The 20,412-nt window shown below is 42.9% G+C and overlaps 1 protein-coding gene across 1 annotated transcript in view; it reads right to left on the bottom strand.

The window, feature by feature from the left end:
• Positions 1 to 10,264, bottom strand: part of lama4 (laminin, alpha 4) — a 32,316-nt gene extending 22,052 nt beyond the window's left edge. The window contains exons 1-11 of the mRNA XM_068708562.1: positions 9,646 to 10,264; positions 4,955 to 5,056; positions 4,705 to 4,832; positions 4,526 to 4,606; positions 3,409 to 3,623; positions 2,852 to 2,952; positions 2,082 to 2,262; positions 1,525 to 1,608; positions 1,236 to 1,387; positions 857 to 967; positions 36 to 147 (exon numbers count right to left, since the gene is read on the bottom strand). Of these exons, the coding sequence (XP_068564663.1) occupies positions 36 to 147; positions 857 to 967; positions 1,236 to 1,387; positions 1,525 to 1,608; positions 2,082 to 2,262; positions 2,852 to 2,952; positions 3,409 to 3,623; positions 4,526 to 4,606; positions 4,705 to 4,832; positions 4,955 to 5,056; positions 9,646 to 9,753 (1,375 nt within the window). The 5' untranslated portion in view covers positions 9,754 to 10,264. The remainder of the gene's footprint in view (positions 1 to 35; positions 148 to 856; positions 968 to 1,235; positions 1,388 to 1,524; positions 1,609 to 2,081; positions 2,263 to 2,851; positions 2,953 to 3,408; positions 3,624 to 4,525; positions 4,607 to 4,704; positions 4,833 to 4,954; positions 5,057 to 9,645) is intronic.
• Between the last annotated feature and the right edge of the window lie 10,148 nt (positions 10,265 to 20,412).

Here is a 20,412-nt window from a genome sequence, read left to right as displayed (position 1 = left end):
CCTAATAGGACTAAAAGACCAGAGCTGCTTGGTACCTTCAATGCGTAGGTTGAGATGAGTGAGGTTTATGCTGAGCTGCTCAGCCAGGGTCAAGGTCTCCAGCGTGTCGTTATCCAGCTTGTTCCCCAGAGTCTCCACCACACTCTCCTGGCAAAACCACCACACAAACTAATTAGTGACATATCGATCAGCGGCTGAAGTCACTTGCCTCTAAAGATCTTTAGTTGCAGCCCTAGTCGGCTATGTTATGTTATGTAAATTATGCATTGGATCTGATTGGCATACTGTATAGAAGGGTATGGATATGAGGAAAAGCAGTTTGAAGCAACTTTAGTGGAATTATGAGTATAGTACAGTAGTTAATCTGATGCACATGGTAAGAACTGATGCAAATGTATTTCAATGGGGAAAATAACACTGACTTTAAAAATGTTGCTCTGTCCTAAACCTTTGACCCATCATCAGTCCTGGTCACAACTACAACACATTCATTCACTTTTAGCTTTAAATACCAGTTTGTTTACATAATGCCACTATTGTTTGTTATATAAAAAAATATATAAATTGGATTAATTTTTGCAGTCTAAAATATGTCAATGATTAGCAACAACAAAATGGATTTTTGATGGCTTTTCAATTGGGACATTTTCATTTGAGTGTCTGTATATTGGCATCAATGTTTACGAAAGACTTATTAAAGGAGCGGGGTTTGGACTCCCCCCATACATTAACACAACCAAAGTGATTGAAAAATCTATAAAATGCACAAGGGTTAAACTTTTTTAGCCTTTTAAATTCCAGAAACTTCACTTAAATGGTTAAAGTGATATAAATGAAAGATGATGGCTTTGCTCACCGATTCTCCCAGCTGTTTGATGTCCACTACCACAGTGTCTGTGGCCTTCTCCAGCTCCCCAGTCTGGGGCTTCATCAGAGAGGACCTGTTTCTCCAGCCTTGGAACTGAGTCTGGAAGCAAAGCAGATGAATTAATTCCTTGTGGTGTAAAGTACATGTCGAAGAAAAGGAAAGTTACACTGTTACACTGATCTGTGATGTTCACTGCATTTCCCGAATGACTGTGTGTAGCTCCACTAGTCGCTAACATTGTCTCTCATTTGGTGCTGGGTAGGTAATGTACAGTCAGAGCTGGTTTGCTAAAAACAGCTGCATGCTAATGCAAGTTGTATTTTTCAAGCATTCACATCTGTATTTGTTCTTCCATGTGTGTCTGTACCTGCAGTTGTTGAGCGGTATAGTTGTAGTATTTGAGCCTGTCGTTGGCAGCAGCGCCGGTGGAGATGTTCAGCACTCCGACTTTCAGTTGGTCCAGTGTCTTATTGGACACCCGCAAGTCCCCGATCAGATGCCAAATGCACTCATCGCAACCTAAAACCCAAACAGAAATGCATCACAGCATTGCAGCAGAGTTGCAATTATGCTATAACTTCAAACAGTTTTGTCTTTTGCTCTTTTCAAAAAACTGCTGCAGTGGAGTCTCTGCTACGGTTGTTAAGTCCACTTACTGATGTTGCACAGGTTGACTGTTGCAGCCTCTGGCAGGCACTCTCCTGTGTGCATATCACAGTGGCCGCTCTCACAGTCACACTCTGTGAAACCCCCCCCAAAAAAACAGATGCACTTTATCATCGAGTAAGCCAGAAGGCCTAAGTTGCTGCTCAGCTGGAAACAGGTCAGTGCAGTTATCAAGCATACAGTATGTAAAGACCCACAGATGGAAGTTTGGCTTGAGTACAGTATGTAAAGACCCACAGATGGAAGTTTGGCTTGAGGCCTGCACATCTGTCTTGTGGCGTCTCTTGTGTGGGATTGTGTTTGCAGCTGTGTGTGCGTATGTGTGCGTATAGATTCAAGCCGCATGGTGATGTCATCCAGCTCTCAGCAGAGAGTCTCCGGCCACAGGGTCGCCGCTCTCGGCAGATGCTGCTCTGACATCATGCGCACTACTGTGGTAGTGGGGTGTGGGAACATGAGCCCTCAGCGCAGCCTTTTCCTCTGGGAAAGTGTTATCTACAAGAGCAAGAGAACATTTGACATGCTGTATGACGGACGGATGACTTACTCTGGCAGCCGGTGGGGCTGTAGTCCCAGTAGCCTGGGAGGCAGCGCTCGCAGTAACGACCACCGGCCCCCGGGCGGCACGGACAGCTGTGGGTGAGGGGATGGCAGGTGGAGCGAATGGAAGCTGGCCCGCATTCGCACCTCCGGCAGCCCTGACAGCTGGAGAAACCAAAGTAGCCCTCCTAGATTACACAAGTGAAAAAACACTGTTAGAGTCCGGTATCTGGGCTGTTCATTTAATTTAGAAACAAACCTGTTGTGTATCAATTAAAGGGTGATTCCGGTCCATTACAGCTGGAGTCTTATTTTGGTATTTTAGGCCATCATCAGTTATGCAAAATCATACTCGCTAAAGTAATCACTGAGATATGATAACACAGAAACATTAATGAACCCCTGCACGGCATGTGACCATCAGGCAGGTTGTCACAAACCTGTTTAGCCAAATTATAGGTACTATTTTATTTGGAAATTGAAATCAGGTGAGCGCACCACGTTGAAAAACCTGATTCAAATTTGTTTCAAGAAATCAGCCTGTGAAATCCAGTAATTGACCTTTCAATTTCAACTTTTTAAAGGAGTTTGATTCCAAATTTAGAGCATATCTATGATTGATTGCTCTCAACATGGCAACGGCTGAGCTGGCAGCTAGAAGCATGATAGCCAAAAACCATGAAAAAAACTAAAACCCACGCAGTTAAAAAACCTGTAACCTCCCGGATGTCTCCCAGAAGAAATAACATAGGACCAGAGTCACACGGTTCTGCTCACCTCACATTGGTCACAGAGTCGTCCGGTGACACCCGGCTTGCAGTGGCACACTCCTTTCCTGTCGTCGCATGAAGAGGTGCCACATTCATTGCACTCGCATTCTGCGACAGACACAGGGCACATTCAACAATGAGAACGTTAGAGGTCAGATGATGTCACAAGCACGGTGGAAAAGGTTATTTTAGGACTTGCAAGGCCTCCAAAAAGGCATACGGTAATCCTTGATCCTGAATTATCACCTTGTCTTGTCTTTTCCACTGAATGGCTTCAGGAGGACATACACACCACAAAGTACATGATATATATCTGCATATATAATCATTTTGATATAACGAAGAAGAAAAGTACATGTAAGGGTAAAACAAATAATTTGTTGGAGCTATTCACATGCCTACTCCTAACATGTTGTGACATTAGATGCCAGCAGTAGAGTTGTTTAGCTTTCATAGAACATTAAGCAACAGCAATACCTTTACTGAAGCATAACTTTTGAACATGGCAACTCCCCTGATCATCACAAGTCTGTCAAGCAGAGATCAAACATATCTCGCTCCCACCTCTGCAGTTCTTGGCACTGATGGCGTCGCCGTAGAAACCTGGGGCACACCTCTCACAGTTGGCGCCGGCGGTGTTTCCCCAGCAGTGCTGGCAGTGGCCCGTCACGTTGTGGCACTCGTTGAAGATCAGGTTGGGGTCGGAGTTGCTATTGCAGTCGCATCGCTTACACAAATTACCAATCGCCATTGGGTTGCCATAGAAGCCTGGAGCACACCTGGATGAGAAGGACAGCAGGTGACCGACAATACCACTAATGGACAGGGTCATGAAAAATCCACATTTGTAGACTCTCTTTGATTTTTTTGGTGCATGCCAGGATTTCTTACGGGATGAAGTCTTTCAAATTCAATACTCTGAGCATCGACATGGCACCCAACAACTATTGCTGTGTAAAGATATGGTGGAGTGATGTCAACCTGAGCAGAGTAGAAGTTGCTCTCCTTCTTTATGTGTTTTGTTTACGTAGCCGGTCCGGTAGCCCGTGCATGTTGGTGCATGTGAGTCCCGGTGTGTGTGGCCCCACTGGCTAGCTAACTCTGCACTGTGCTCATACAGTGGTTATCGATGACAACGCCGTCCAGACCGATAGACCGGTTTCCCCCCCAGGTACACTGTTTTCACAGTTTGCGCTATTAGCCTCTATCTGACCGGCTCAGCCGTCGCCATGTTGAGAGCCGTGTGGAGGCAATCCCTACAATCATAGATATGTTCTGAATTTCTAATTTGGCGTCTTAATATTATCTACAGACATGGCACAACATGTTGGTTCAGCTGTCTTTTACACACGTAGACACAACTGTGATATTGCAGCAATGGATTGTGGGGGACTGAGGCTGCCATTATAGAACCAATCACCATCTCTGCATTCACATACTCATTCTGACTCAAACTATTGTTGGACATTGGTGTAGAGTAAATTGATGATGATATACAGAGAGAGAGACATGACTAATACCAGCACCAAACACATAATGGCAACATTTCTACTGTACATGGATACATGTTGCGGGTATATACTGTAAGACATTTTGGACTGCTTGAATGCTTTTCATACTGTCGTGACTTCTGATTTATATAACTTCTTGATTGGTTGTTCAAAGCCTCGTCAGCACTGACCTCTCACAGAGATGTCCAGCGTAGCCCTCTTGGCACTTGCACCGCAGAAGGCCACCTCCTTTGTCACAGCGCACTGCAAAGCTGGCCGGGAAACACAGGGGGAAAGTATTGTCAGAGATTACCCGCCGCTTGCCAACGCGCAGTCTTGCGTCTGCAGTAACATGAACAGACCGGCTTACTTATTGGAGGGGACGGAGAGGGGGCAGGCGCAGGGTCGGCAGGAGTGGCGTCCGTCCAGGCTGCGAGCCAGCATGTAGCCATCGTCACACATTTCACAGAAATCACCTGTACTGTGGTCCTTGCACTTCTGAAAGGGAGGATATTAAAAGCAGTATTAATAAGATCTACTGGTTATTGGTATGGAAATGAAGTGAACAGAAGTGATTTGTTCACTCTGATACAGAGAGAATCAACGTGGGGGAAACTTACTATACAAACGCCAGTGATGTCTTCGCAGTAGTCCGCGTGGCCTTTGCAGTTACATGGCAAGCATATGTTTTGCTCACTCAGGAAAAATCCCTTTGCACACACCTGCAGTGGGAACAGAAAATGCTCACTTACAAATGTAACAATCGCATAGGTTTTCATTTAAATAAATGTCTGTTAAGTCACTATATTTTGCCAAAGGAGATAACACAATGGTGATACAAATTGGTTGTCTCCGGCAACATTCCCAGACATTCCCAACATTTCCATCACCAAACCAGTCGTTGGTCTGCCAGAGAGGGTAGGCGACAAGGCTACAGACTCGCTCTTCACTCACGTGTATTTGAAACGGCGCTGTTTTTTTCTTATCTCTGCTGCGTGTGCATGAAGCAGCGGGAAAATCATTTTTCATGCATTTTTTTGCAATTTTATTTATGTATTTAATGCGACAAGCAGCAACGACATCTTCCGAGCATTCGGCCTGTTCTGAATAGACATGTTGTTAGCAGGCGCTGCACTAGTGCTGCTAAAACCCCTGAGTAACCTACATTTTACACTGACATTTTTATGCAGTTAAACTTTTCCATTGGAGATAAGTCTAAGATGATTTCTGCACCAAGTGAGTTGGGAGGAAATGTTAACTGAATGGCAGCAGTTTCCTCCCATTTACAGAATGTCATTTTAAAACCTGCATCCTGTCTCACGTTTGTTCAACACGGTTTCTCGTGATAGTGTGATGTCAAAGTTCAGAGCAGCAAACTTTGACATCACCCCCCCCCCCCCCACACACACACACACACACACACACACACACACACACACACACACACACACACACACACACACACACACAAAGCCCTTTGAACCTCTTTGAACATTTGAAGCAGCACCATTCAATGAGGCGTACAATAGCAGTCTGTAAGAACTCTATAGTTTGACCTCCTTGTTCCACTCAGTTAGCCGGACATTGCTGCATTCAGGACGGCCAGAAGACGGAACATTCCACAGACCAACAGTACTGTATGGCTACTTATGATTCACATTTTTCCTTTGATTTATTCACAGATGGGCTGTGAGACAAAGACATGCTTCTGTGGTCAGCTAATCCGAAACACCCCGTGAACAGCAGCACTGATTCTTCATGTAGACCCCTTTTTCCTGTGGCTTCCCCCTGACCCACAGTTCACATGCTGATACCAGACCCATACATCACTACCACATAAACATTCAAGGTGTTAACCTTCCATGTAAACAGATCCTAAAAAAATGCAGTTAATGATGCAAATGGTTCCGTGCTTGCAGGAAAAAAAAAGAAAAAGTTCTGGCCCCAAATGGTAGTCCAAGCCGTTAGGAGTAATGAACCACAAGTTTATGGGAAAAGCACTGAGATGCCGAGCTACTTACCATTTGTAAGGACAATTTAAAGAGTTTTGAATGACTTCAGGACTATTAGCAGTCTTTAATGGGCAAAACAGCTGCTGGAGCACAGGGCAGAGGGTTAAGGTTAGGGGAGACGCTGCAGATGGTCTTGAGGCAGGACACAGACTCTTAGAGTCCTTAAAATTGAGAGGAATGCATCTCAGATATACAACCCAGCAGCTTGTGGAATAACATGTTTCTGCCCATATTTGGATGACTTGATGTTGTAATCATTTGCCTTTGCTCCAGACCTAAAAGGAATATTTCAACATATTTGGGAAATACACTAAGTCTCTTACTTTCTAAAAGTGAGATGAGAAGATTGATATCAATCTCCCTTCTGTTAGTAAATATGAAGGTTAGGCTTAGGCCTAGCGTATGGAGTATGGAGGCAGGGATAAACAACTCCCCTGGCTCTGTCGAAAGTTAGGTTCAAACTCCTCTAAAACTCATTGATTAAAGTAATTGACTTGCATTCTTTGGGTATCTGAGGTACAACCCTAAATAAATGCTAATGTTACTATGTACCTTACCACCGTTGTGAACATAGGCTTTTATTGCTTGCTTACAAGTTTTGCCATACGATCTGTAAAAGGTGTTAACATGTTGATGCATTTTTTAAAAAAATGATGCAAAGCTCTTTTCTCCTAATTTGTCTGTCTGAAAAATGACATTTTAGTGTCAGAATGTTCAGATATGGGGTTTGTGAAAAACTGGTCCAATATTTACTTTGGTGACTATTGGGCAAAATAATTAATGTCTTAATCACCTTTACTTCTTCCATTGAGTTAATAAACTCAGGAGCTAATGCTAGTCTCCTAAAAGGGCGGGGCAGTGGTGAAACCCACCTGACACACAGATACAGGACACTGTCTCTCAGTGGGGTCGTCTCCTTTCTGATGTGTATCTGCTTTAACGTTGGACAGAGCCAGATTAGCTCTTTCCTCCTCAGTTTTTAAGCTAGGCTAACTAGTCTCTACTCTAGCCCAGTACTTAACACACAGACATAAGCGTGATATCAATCTTCTCATCTTACTCCCAAGAAAGACAGCAAGTCAGCAGATGTATTCACAAAAATATTAAACCACTCATTTAAGACCCATTTCTCTTGGGGGGGGGGTAGAGTTGTAATATTCAAAACATGGTGATTACTTTAATAAACCCCTAACTGCATGGGAATTAAAACAATTGACATTTGCAGCCGTCTGCCAACTGTGAGCACACTCAGTAATGTGAACTATTTCTGTGGCCCTCCCACAGTGGAGAACAAAGATGACATTCAACACGTTATATACAGCCACTCTCTGTTTCCATGTGAAGCTGCCTCATCTCAGCATTTGTCAGTGTACTTCCTGTGCGTTGACTGGACGCTTATGGGATACACCATGAGGCTCTATCTCTGCGAAACAGAGCCGAACAAATGCAGCTGGCAATCGAGCACAAAAACAGGATTTGGCTCTACAGCTGAGCGCTGTCCAAAGTCAACACACCCTCTGGTCATGCAGCTCCAACAACTGTGGCCGTGCCCACTCTCTGCAGTGTTTGTGGGGTCTCTATGACAGTTGGATCTCTAGAATGATGTTTTATAAAGTTGACTTTTAAATGTGTGCGTGTTTTTCTGTACATCTGGCCTGCCGACAGAGTTTTTCCCAGAGTGGGAGAATTATGTGGATTAAGTGTTAAAGTTTGAATCTCATTTCCGCTTTGCTTCGCAACTGGCTGCTGTATTTATATTGACCTCGAAGAGGGGTTCAGACTCTGGATTTAGTCATGCTAACTCCTCCGAACATCCTCAGGACGGGACAGATCCAGGGTCATGAGAATCTCATCCTAACTCAATAACTGCACACAGACAGTCTGGCTGCGGGGCGAGGCCCCTTCTCTGGGGACCCTCAACTTCCGAAAACTCAGACATTGAGAAATAAACACGGTACAATAGAAAAATTAATTAAAACAAATTATTAAATAGCGCTGGTTTAACCCTGCCAAGTTTGGGGATTGAATACCTCTACATTTTCTATTTTCCCTGGATGTTTCTTTATACAGATCAGCTATGAACAAAGTCACCCTACAGCCAAGAATCAAGGCTCTCCGTTTCAGTTTTAATGTGAAACATCAGTGTACCAGTGGTTATGGTAAATAAATCATGGTTACGGTATAGTGTTCGGCAACTACTACACATGGTTAAGTCTAAGAAATCCATGTCTGCCCAAAACGTCATCCCTCCATCATCATTAGACATTTGTGTAAAATTATCATAATCAGCACGTGGATTCTTGACTAAAGGCCAAAATTATGTTTTGTGACGTCTCAGTGACCTTTGACCTCCAAAATCGAATCAGTTCGTCCTTAAGTCTAAGTGGACACTTGTGCCAAATTTGAAGAAATAACCTCAATGGACCGGACGCATGACCTGAAAACAGTCCAGGTTGCCGCTGGCGCAGAGGCACAACAAAAACCAAACCTCAGGTGCAGGTCCGTGACAGGACAAGAACTCCAGTTTCCTGCATGAAAGATGACCTACACGCCCAAACATCCCCGCATCCTCCACACACTTGTTTCTGTTTACAGTGCGGACAAACAAACAGTGGGCTGAGAGGAATCACCACGCAATCTCACGGTAATGATTGTTGCGGGAAAAAAAATGACAATAAATAGTACCCAAATTAATTTGATAAGATGAAAGTTTTAGCAATTAACTTGAGAGCAAAACAGATGAACTCAGAACCAGAAAAGATTTAAACTTTTAAAGCAAATTGTCTGCCGAGTTTGGAATGTTTGGCCCCTGAGCTTATATCCTTTGTAGCTTACTAAGCTAAGGGAACATTGGCAAGTTGTCCTGTAAGGCTTCTCATGCCCTTACTGTCTATTGTGCTCTCTCTTTCTTTCTCTCTCTGGGTTTGGCAGCTGGTTTCCATTAGGGAACTGCCAGGGAGGGGCAGGAGGGGCATGACAGCAGAGACAGTAACTCAGAGCCCATGTGAGCTTTAGCCTCGGGGTACGTCTGATGACACAAACACACACATGCGTGAACACAAAGCAGGACCGTTGTGAGGTCCACAGAAACCCCTGCAGACTGCCATAACTGATCACTGCCAACACACACCCCAAACCTGCCTTATCTTTTACCGTTCTAACCTTAACATTTGTGTACACGATCATCAGCCTCACTAACATACATGTGCAGTGGGTAGAAAAGGTCAGAAACTAAACGTAGCTGTGATAGCATGCATGGTTTTACCAGCCAAATTTAGATCAAACCAAATCTGTCTTACTTTTAGCAGCGACTGTTGCTGTTCCCCAAGTCTTGCGGCAGAAGCTGGATAGGCAATCCCTGACAGGATGCAGAGAAGGCAGAGGCAGGTCAGAGATTCAGCAGCCATATTTGTGTGTTTGCCCAGTGGAGCACTAATCCTCCCTCTCTGTGCTTGTCTCTGTCAGTGTCTCCTGGCCGTAGAAAAGTCTCTGGGCAGCTCCTCTTGCTCGGCTGCACCCGTTGGCTTCGCTTCTCCCACTGCTGCCGACCTCCAGATGCAGCACCGCGTCTAGTTCCCGGCCCGGCCAGTGTCCTGTAAAACAAACTTGTGTGGACTTCCTCCCTTCCTCTCTTCCCCTCCCTCCCTGCCCTGATTCCTCTCCCCTAGCGGACTTGCCTCTCCCCTGAGCTTGTGCCTAAATCACATGCAGATGGGAAGGCTAGAAACGGAGAGAGAGAGTGAGAGGGGGAGTGAGAAAGAGAGAAAGAACGACGGAACAACGGAGCAACAGAGCAACAGAGGGCTTCTGTCTCTTGAGCAGAAGGCAGGCAGACAGTGCACCCATCCAGACTGCATATCTCCCCCCCCTGACTGGCAGAGTCAGATTGAGTGTTAGCTCCCCCCGTCTCCATTTGCAGGTCCGTGGCACCCTTTCACCTTGGGCTCAACAGGCTACCCCCCGTCTGCCCCCCCCCCCCCGTCTGCCCCCCTCCCCCAGGGGGTCTAAAGCTTCAACACTCACTCTGCACTCCGCAGGCAGAAAAGAAACAGCTGCTCTGATATCCCAGGCCCAGCTACACCTCACAGCCCCCAGACATGAGCGCTCTGTTTGTTGTCCAAGGTCAGACCATCAAAAGCGGCTGAATTCATGGACACTGTGTGAGGCCCTTAACAGGAAGAGTCTGAGCGGGACACTTCCAGCACAAAGGATGTATTGTTAGAGGCTTCAAAACAGTAGCTCCCCAAGATCTGATGAGCTGGATACTGTAAAGGCCACATGCGGAAACTGATGACGCTAACACACAGGTCCACAGATGGCTGTGACTTCACCACAAAGACCATGTTGTAAGCAGTTCCAAATACGTCCAAGTTATGTCGTGTAAGCCCATAGGACCATGTGGAAGTTACATGTCTCAAGTGACTAATAAACAGGTTGTCACATTCCAGTTTTGTATGGCGGAGATGTCATACAAGAGCAAAAAAATGCCTCAGGCAGCTCTATATTTACTATTCTAAACAGAAGCTGGGTTATAACTCTCCTCAACTTTTGTGCAAGGAAAAATAATAACTTTTCAAAAGAGGATAAGACCACTTTTGAACAGATTTGTGGAAACAGCCTTGAAGCTTCAAGCCTCTTGGTTGGTGTTTCCCACTAACGAGGTTGACTGACATCTGAGAGCTGGTGTTGATGGGAGATGTGCCGTAAACCTCTGTGGTGCGCCACCGACTGGAACACATTTTTCCCCTTTTTTAACAAGCTCACATATCCTTGGTCATGTACCCTTCATTTAAGATGTCTGTCCCTTCAACACATGTAACATTTGGAAGACATATTGTGCCATTATGTTTGTATTTCACGTTATAAGTTGAAGCTAGCAAGCTAGGTTACCGAGCGTCCTCTTGGAAAGTAGAAAGTGAACCTAGCTTGATAGCATTGATTCCCACAAGATGTTTCTTTTGTTTGTGGTATTTCAAAACATGAGTCTGTAGTCAAGTTTCCATTGAAATGTATTGCAGATCTCAACTGAATTCCCAGAAAAAAGGCAAAAGTAAATAATGTAACTTGGGTACTTTGAAGGACAAGTGTGTAGGATTTGGCAGCATCTAGTGGTGGAGTTGCAGATTGCAACCAACTAAAACTCCAAGCGTGTGCCAAGCGTGTGCCAAGCGTGTGCCAAGCGTGTAAGAGAACTATGGTGGCTTATTAGAGCAAACGTTTGGTTTGTCCGTTCTGGGCTACTGTAGAAACATGGTGTCCAACGTTTATTATCATAGAGAAAACAACTTTTCCACCTCAGCCAAGTGTAAAATTGTTTTGCTATGCTATTTTGCTATTTATTTCAAATTTGTGCTGTTTCCTCCTGCTGTTTAAATTGAAGATGTGCATGAAAAATGCAACTTTGAGCAGCCCCTGCATACTCAGTATTTTGTTTGTCCCATATTATGCAGAAGAAAGGGGGTGTCTTTCCCTTTTGGGTCCAATTGTGGTGGTGGAAACTGACCAGACAGTTGAAACTCACAGTAATTGGTAGTCCTGTAAACTCCGCACTCCATACCTCAGCCCATGATTTGAATGACATCACAAAGTAACATGGGAAGTGCTAAAATCACTTCTGTCTTAGATTTGTCCGATTTAAAACATTGAAATGGTCAAAAGAGGGGTTTTTTTGTCACTCAAAAAGTTACCGTTGACAGCGTGACAGATATAGAAGGGTGACAGATTCACCCTTCTATAGGCTCTTTTATTTTGTCTCCATACCGTTATATTACCTGCTTACGGTATGAAATAACTGTGGTACCATAGCAAAGTTAATTGCTCCCTTGGGAGTAACTGTACTGCACTTCTGAGTCCAACTTCATCCTTTATATAACACTTTCACGCAGTGTAAAGGACACAGAGGCGGCACTAACCACCAGAAAGCTGATGTTAGGCTTTGCTGAACCACAATCTGTTTACTTCACCAGCTCGCTGAGACGGAGAGGACTTTTCCTTCTCCATGTTTGGCCCACTGCACATTGGTATTCTCGGCACAAGCATAGTGTAAACACCAGAGATCACTCACAGGCCAGGGTCCTATTCAACGATCGAGGAGGTTTCACAGCAGCAGCACTGTATTCTTAACGTCTTCACAATGGGACGGGTTTGTCCCGGGTGGTCTTCTTTGCCAACCTATTCAGCTAAGGCCATTCATGTGATCAAAGGCTACTGCTGGGTCTGGCAGCTGAGTGATACAGCAGGCATGGCACAGCGCAACGCTGCCCTCTGAGCCAAAAGCAACATGAAGAAATCCAGCCGCAGCACTGCAGGGTGAGTATCACAAGATAGTACTTAATACAGTACAGCAAGGCTTCCCCAAGACTACAGTGTGTCCAATGACACTGACAATAATATGCCTATACAAAGGGTTCATACAGTCTTAGAAATAAAGGTGAACTGAAACCATATAGGGTACTTTTAAAGGTTCCACCTTGAACCCTTTCCAAGGGTTACACCCAGAATAATCTGTGAAAGGTTCCACACAGAACCCTCTCTGGAGGAACCCTTAAAAGCAAGTCCTACCGAAACATAATCAGGATTTAAACAACCCCACTGGTTAGCCCTGGTTAACTCAAAGGTGAACAGTAAAGCTGTCATATGTAAACATGCATCTCAGCTGACAGACCAACTTCCTGGGAACTCACTTTTGAGTTACTCTTTTCCCCCCCCAACAGGAAAAGCAAGGAATAAATCACATTTCAAAACTTTTATCGCATGCTGTGCTGTAGCTTAGATTCCCCTCCTCATGATCAGAGCAGAAGGAGAGAGGCATGGAAGCCTCTCCTGAGAGGGCCAGGAGGTCAGAGAGTACAGCAGGTCAGACCTCGACCCACGGTGTCCCCTTACACTCTCTACGCATACCAAAGACAACTATAGGCACTATCACAACAAACTACAACTCACTTTAATGATACTGAATGTCTGAATACAATAATATAATAAATAGATTACAATACAATAGGAAGTATTATTTGTGGAAATGGCATGTATTGTCTAATCTAACTAAATGCAAGCGCTGGTTTGTTCCAACTCAGGTCTTGTTTTGACCATCATTTCTATCAGCTATAAAAACACTGTACTTGTCAAAGTAATTGCTGAAATCTGGGCACCCAATGATGTTGCTTAACAATGTCCAATTAAGCAACGAACACTAACACTCAGACAGGTTGTAAACAAGCCAACAGTTGAGCCAGAACTAAACCCCTTTATGTGGTGGTAAAACTAAGAGTGAGCAAACTCAAAGGACCTGGCAGTCACGATCCGATCACAAGTGGGCAGCAACAAGTACGCCAGTTCACACCTGCCACTAAAAGGCGTGTCCATCCAAACCAACATGCACATCATTTCCGTTCGCAAAGACCAAGTGTGTTGTTTTTCACCGGTGGGAGGCAGCAACGCACTTCCTGTGCCAAGTCTGCCGGAAATAAAATTAATAAAAAGAACTCAAAATACGGCAATGATGCAAAAATTACGCCTTTGCAAATGAGCGGGGAGCCCCAAGAGTCGATAACACGGAGGGATGCCGAACATTGTTCATTTGCACATATCATCCACACTGCAACAATAAAAGGATGGTGGCAATGTTTCCCTCAAATGTTGCTTCAAATATCCAGGACCCCAGTGCTGTGCATGCTGGCTCACCGACATGGCTTGCTAGAACACTGGAATGGAATGAGGCCATCTTTAGTGTTTTTGGCCCCGCCTGCTCCGGCTCCTGCTATGACGAGTCAAATTATCTGCAGTGAAAAAAAGGTTGACTGGTAAAGAATGAATCATTTCCTGTGGTACTTCATATTTTATTTACAACCACATGATTTAGAACAAATGTCAAATTCCTGTGAGCATCTGATGGCGTAAACATTTAGATGCACGTCTTATGTAGCTCCCTCTGTAATTCCCTCAAATCATTTTAACAACATGGACAAATGCCGCGGGTGTTTTCGAGGTGTGGGATCCGGTTACTCTTACTGTCCACTAAACAGGCTGCTTCACAATTCCTCCGTGTGTGAGTGGGCTCATCGGGTAGAAACGTATCTCGGTTTTGGCAGTGAGAGTTGATTGGAAGCAGATGGAAGGAGGAGTGGGTGTGAGAGAGAGAGATTTAAAAAATGTGGAGCAGGGGTCTGACTTGGTGGGAAAAATTGAATGATTCAATCTCCACTCACGTAAGCTGTCCTCGCCGAAAACTGAAACTACCCGACGGATTAGAGTGCTACAAATCACACGTGTGAATGTTGGCAGGGGCCTGTGAGTGTTTTTTTTTCTCCAAATAAAGTAAGTTTAGCTCATCAGGCCAGGCTCTTCCCAAGACAGGAACCTGAGGCCAAGAAATTAAATTGGTGGACCTCAGATTGCTAGATTTCACAGATATCAAGGGAACAGATCAGTTGAAATAAAAAATAAATTAAAAAACACTGGAATGGAATTTTAATTTAAAATGTAATGCCGTCAGTCTGAGTGCCTGACCTAATGGCAAGTACAACTCGGTGGAGTAATGGAACAAGCAAATGTGATTCTGTCATACATTGTGGAATTCTACTTGGACCTCGTAACAAGTAACGAGAAACAGCTTCGATGGTCAAGTGTGTTTACGCACAATTTGACTCATACATACATACAAGTAAGAAAAAAAATAAAAAAATAGAAATATCTAAAAACAACAATAGACTGGTAAAACTGTTTTTAATGTTGTAAATTGTAAAAATAGTTGAAATGATAATTTCTGAGTGTCACCTCCATGTAGACACCAACAATGTTTCATCAACCATAGCTGAAATAACCACTACTGCTGCTTTGTACATGTTGTGGTAGTCCCAGATACGCAGGGACACCAAACGCCATCATGTCTAGATTCACTGTATCGAGGACGCCCCACGTTGTCGGGTTAACTATAGTGGTATGAACACACAATAAACCGTGATTTAATTCCAATAAACGGATAAGAAGGATGCCAAAATAACTACATAATGATGCCAATTTGTAAAAAGTGTGAATTCATGCTTTGTCATGTCTGTCCACAAGGGGACAAGCAATCAACTTTTAAAAATGCTTGTTCTCTAAATGGAGTGTGGATCGATCAGGGCTAGGCTATGCTAACATTGTAGCTGCTCCATCAACACTCAAACTAATGTTATTTAGGCATAAACAGCGACATTATTTTTGTTTGTTTTTTACCATAGACAGTCTATGGTTTATACATTAAAACAAATAATTTCGTCCAATCTCTGTACAAATATGAGGCACTATCGTAGAGCTCTGGGTGCCCACACGGCCACAATAAGTTCTTATTTCTTATTAAAAAAAAATAAATTATATATATATATATATATATATATATATATATATATATATATATATATATATATATATATATATATATATATGCCCGACGGTGTAGAATAAGATGTTTTTTCCAACCTTGTGGCTAATAATAATAATAATTACAATACCATCCTTTACCAGATTGGTAAGGGATTCAAATGAGATTTCTTTAAAACTGGGATTTTGTGTTGAGAATGTTGAATTACATATTTGAAAATATCCATATTACACTTATGACAGCATGTCCTAGCCCAGCTGTTGATGCAAACGGTGAATGTGAGCATTCATACAGCATCATACAGCATCCTCTGCAGATTGTGTCTCCACACAATCTGCCGTAGCCGTGATATACATTACAGTCAGGCATCTAAATACAGCTGCTCTGAGACTCAGAGGACTCACTAACAAGTGTTCCATTTCTATCTCATGCATTCAGTGACATAAATTAAGTGCAGCACATCTCACAGTTGAAATCATAACTCCATCTGTTTTGGACCTGGACCCAGTTTTCTCATTATTTCTCACCAGGCTTGTGACGGCTGGTGTGTGCGGGGTATCAGGGATAGGACTGTCAAAGTACAAGGATGTAGACAAGGACAAGGCTTACAGAGTCAAAGGGTCAACACCAGGCAAGGCGACAAAATCCTAAATCCAAAAGCAGAGGTTCAAACAGGCAGGTGAACACTTTCAGAAGCCAGGTCACAGGTAACATACAGTAGGAAACACAAACAAGAAGAAATTAAATAAAACTGGTAAGGAATGTGTAAAAAAAAGGGAGGGTCAGGGAGTCACCAAAATCATCAGAGATGATCCTCTAGGGATCATTAACACCCATCCAAATGTTTCAAGAGATGGAGTGACAACGATCACAGCTGCTGCTTAAAGATGTAAAAGTGCAGAAAATGTATGCAATGAATAAGTGGAATTTAACTCTGTACATTCAATGCAACAATAAGAAAAGCATGGTTTAATTATGGCTTATTTTCAAAGCTTTGGCCATTGCTTCTATCGGTCATGACAACATCATACTCACCAAAGTAATTGTTAAGATCTGTGAATACCAAAGCCCTATTGCCAAAGAAAAGGGGGGCTGATGGGGCAAGTTGTTAGTAAGCTGAAAGTTTAGCCAGATGTCTAAAAGGATTTATTTCTAGTTTAAACTGAGTAATAATCTCTCACTACACATGGAAACTGTACATATAAGACTACAGTCAAAGTTAACCACTTGTGTTCCTTTCTGCATCTGACTTTTTCTTTAAAGCTGAGTTTTCAAATCCCAGAAATTTAATTGGTCGGCACAATGGTACGATAACCAACAGAAATGATGGCCACAACGATGGAAACTGCAACTATATGTTACTGAAATACTTAGTTGGAAAAATCTGCTTTTTTTATTAAAGACATTACACTTAAAACAGCAAACCTCATGACTGCAATGCAACTGTAAGGCAGAATATTGTTTACAATAAGTGCAAACAAACACTGCAGACAGTTCAGCTTAATCAGAGTACAGAGCAGCGTTCGAATTACCACCTGGACATTGCAACTAATCGTCCAAGAGATCTTTTATCCTGTTCCTCAAACAACATACCAGGTTGGCTGCCTTTCTAAACTGCTGATGTTACAATTATGAGAAAACACAGAGGAGCAGTCAATCCAGTATGGTTGGATATTTTTTTCAACCTCAAAGATTGTGTAATTTTGATCTAATTCATGTGAATGAAACCCATCAAAACATTTCTATATAATATATTTTTATGAATAGTAATTCACACATTTTAAATTTATGGCTGAAAAAAATCCCTTGAATCCCCCGAGTGAAACATTACTGTGAAATATCTTAAAACTAAACCTAATAAGAGTTCACATTCCACTAATAATGTAGTCAGTAGTACTTGTCGTATCCTTTCCTTGGATTTCCTGTTGTTGTTTGCATTTCTAGGGGCGTCCTTCCTTTGACTAGTGGGTGCTGATGTTAACTTATTTTGCCAATCATTTAATTTGTTCAAACAAATGCAGGTGAAAAGGATATTTTACTAGAGACTGACTTATCACTGAGTTTTCCTAAAAGATGTGAATACCAACAGGCCTACTTAAATCCCATAAGCTTGGATACCGATCTTAAAGGCCAGAATCCTGCCATACTCAGCCTGTTACGCTTCATGAAATGACTCAGAAAACAGGATGTGGTGCATCGGCACAACACTCAACATGTCGAGGTGAGAGAGGATGTGTTCGGCTGGCTGAGCGTTCCGCTGCCTTAGTGTTAAGAGTTACACGTTAGATAGCAGTGTGGATGCTGAACAGATACGTGTAGTGCTGAGGGGAACAGGACCCCCCCCCCTTCCCAACACACACACACACACACACACACACACACACACACACACACACACACCTCAACACTGTGAGAACACAACTGTGTCCTGTTATCAGACACACTGTGCAAACTGACAGCCACACACTGCATAATGCATGTTTCACTCACACAATGGAAACACATCTGGAAATAAGACACTGTCAGTGCTAATGTTATAATCCAACTGAACTGTATATATGAGTGCGCCCTACTGGCCAAACAGTGAAAGGCAACTTTACATTTTAAAGCAGCTCATTAGCTACTTTTTAATACAGGCAAGTGTTAACCTGCTTAGCCCTTGCCCTGATTTTAGATTAAATAAAAACATCTAAAATTACAATCCATCAGGAATCCTCAACCATAAGGCTTATGCATCATACTTCTGGTCTCCTTTGAAAGGTAAGAAGCTAATGAGTAAGAAGCTAAGGAATATGAATCAATTGTAAGTAAATCTATGTCTATATATCATATCATATATCTATATCATTCCTGAGTAAATGGAGATACAATAAGGGGAAAAATAAGATGTTTAATCCTTGACTAGTATAACATAAAAATTTCAAAGGCAATATCACCATTATAACCAATATCCCATGGATAGTGATGCAGTTGAATGTCTTTTACTACCCGTCACTACAACTGGTACTGTAAATTTGACGAAAAAACACTAACTGTATAAAGATATGCTCAGGCGGTCTCCAATTTTGGTCATGTTTACTGTTTAAATGTTGAGTGTTTTAATTAAAAAAACTATTTCATATTTCTATATAGCCATGTTTCAAATAACATGAATCTCCCTTAAACATTGAAATAGGAATAAACACATAGAAAACATTGACCAATATTATGACAGAAGAGCTCCATGCTAGATGGGCAGATTAATGGAGAATGCCAGGCCCCACAGGGCTCAATGAGATAGCTACAAGCTGAACAGAATGCTTGTTGGTGTAATTGCTTCGATACAGCCACCAGGTTGCCACGAACAGCCAGAGCTCCCGAGAGTGCAAAGCAGCCTAGCTTGACTAAGATGGCTCCTCCCTAAGGCTCACTGTGACTTCCCATTGGCCCAAGCTTTACTGTAGAACCGTAAGTAACAAAAATCTGCCTTGGTGAAATATTTTAGCAAGAACATGGATTTGTGTCACTGTGACTGCTTTGTTCTCAAGTTTATAGCAGGCGCTATGTGTTAGAACTTCGGAATTTATAGTTTCCAGTGATACCAAACATGATATTGTAGACTATCACGGATCGTTTGAACACACTCCCACAAAAATGTCAGCAGGTTTACCATGGAGCTCACACTGTCACTAACTGCACTCGCTGAATGAATATCACTGAGCATATAGTGTTAGTTTAGACAGGCCATGAAGTCAAGCTCAGCTCATCATCAGCTACAACAATATGTGTTTCACGGATATATACAAGATGTCAAACTGATTCAGCAGTGAAGACAGGTTAAAAAAATAAAGATAGAAGCAGCATGTGTATACTTTCAGTATACCTTCAGTAGCTAGCATAGCATAGAAGTGCTAACGTGTGTTGATGATGTGCTAGCGTACTAATGTTGGCTCCACAAGTTTTTACGTAGAAACGTAACGTTTTAAAAAATGTACATCTCCTCACAACCTCTCTGGCTGACAAGTATCAACTGAAACCATTGCATCTATGAAGTACGGCTCCTCTTACTACAGGATAGTTAAAAGAGCTCGCAGCTAGCTGAAGCTACGCTTTGATCGGCTAGTCTACGTTGAAGGGGCGGGACTTACCAAAGGGCCAATGGTATTTTGCTCATGTTTTATTTGTGCCAATCAAATATTCTTTTTGTACCAGTCACTAAATTGAGAGAGACAAACAGAAACTCTCAGTGTGAAAGAAACAAGAGAAACAGAGAATCAGAGAGACAGAGCAGAAGAGTTGTGTCATGAATCAATAGGATTTGGTCACAGCAAAGTCTGACTTGTCTGGCAAACACATCAGATAGCTTCAGTCTCCAGAGAGGACTCTGTCTACCTGCTGTCCATCCTCTCTGCTTTGATGCTGTGAACACAAGACAATCCCTGAGAGGAATCCAGGCAGCATCACACCCTGTCAGACAGACAAATGTCCCTGTGAGACAGCCTCACCTACCCGTCACCCCGTCCACCCACAACGCTGGCAGGGAGAAAATAAGACAAATTACATTCATTCACTTTTCCTTGCTCTGTATCTCTGCTACAAGCTTCATTCATCTCTGCTTTTATGTTGCGAGACTGGCCTGCAGGAATTTGAGGCGACAAATGCACTTCACTAATTGGTTGCACACTCAGTCCAGATGCTGTCAGCGTCCAGTCTAACACAGGCGGTAAAT

This window comes from Cebidichthys violaceus, unplaced genomic scaffold, assembly GCF_023349555.1.
Source record: "Cebidichthys violaceus isolate CVI_PGR_0920_01 unplaced genomic scaffold, fCebVio1.0.p SCAF_14, whole genome shotgun sequence".
Lineage (NCBI taxonomy): Eukaryota > Metazoa > Chordata > Actinopteri > Perciformes > Stichaeidae > Cebidichthys > Cebidichthys violaceus.
The sequence above is the reverse complement of the archived record's forward strand: the minus strand, read 5'-3'. Positions and strand labels throughout refer to the sequence as shown.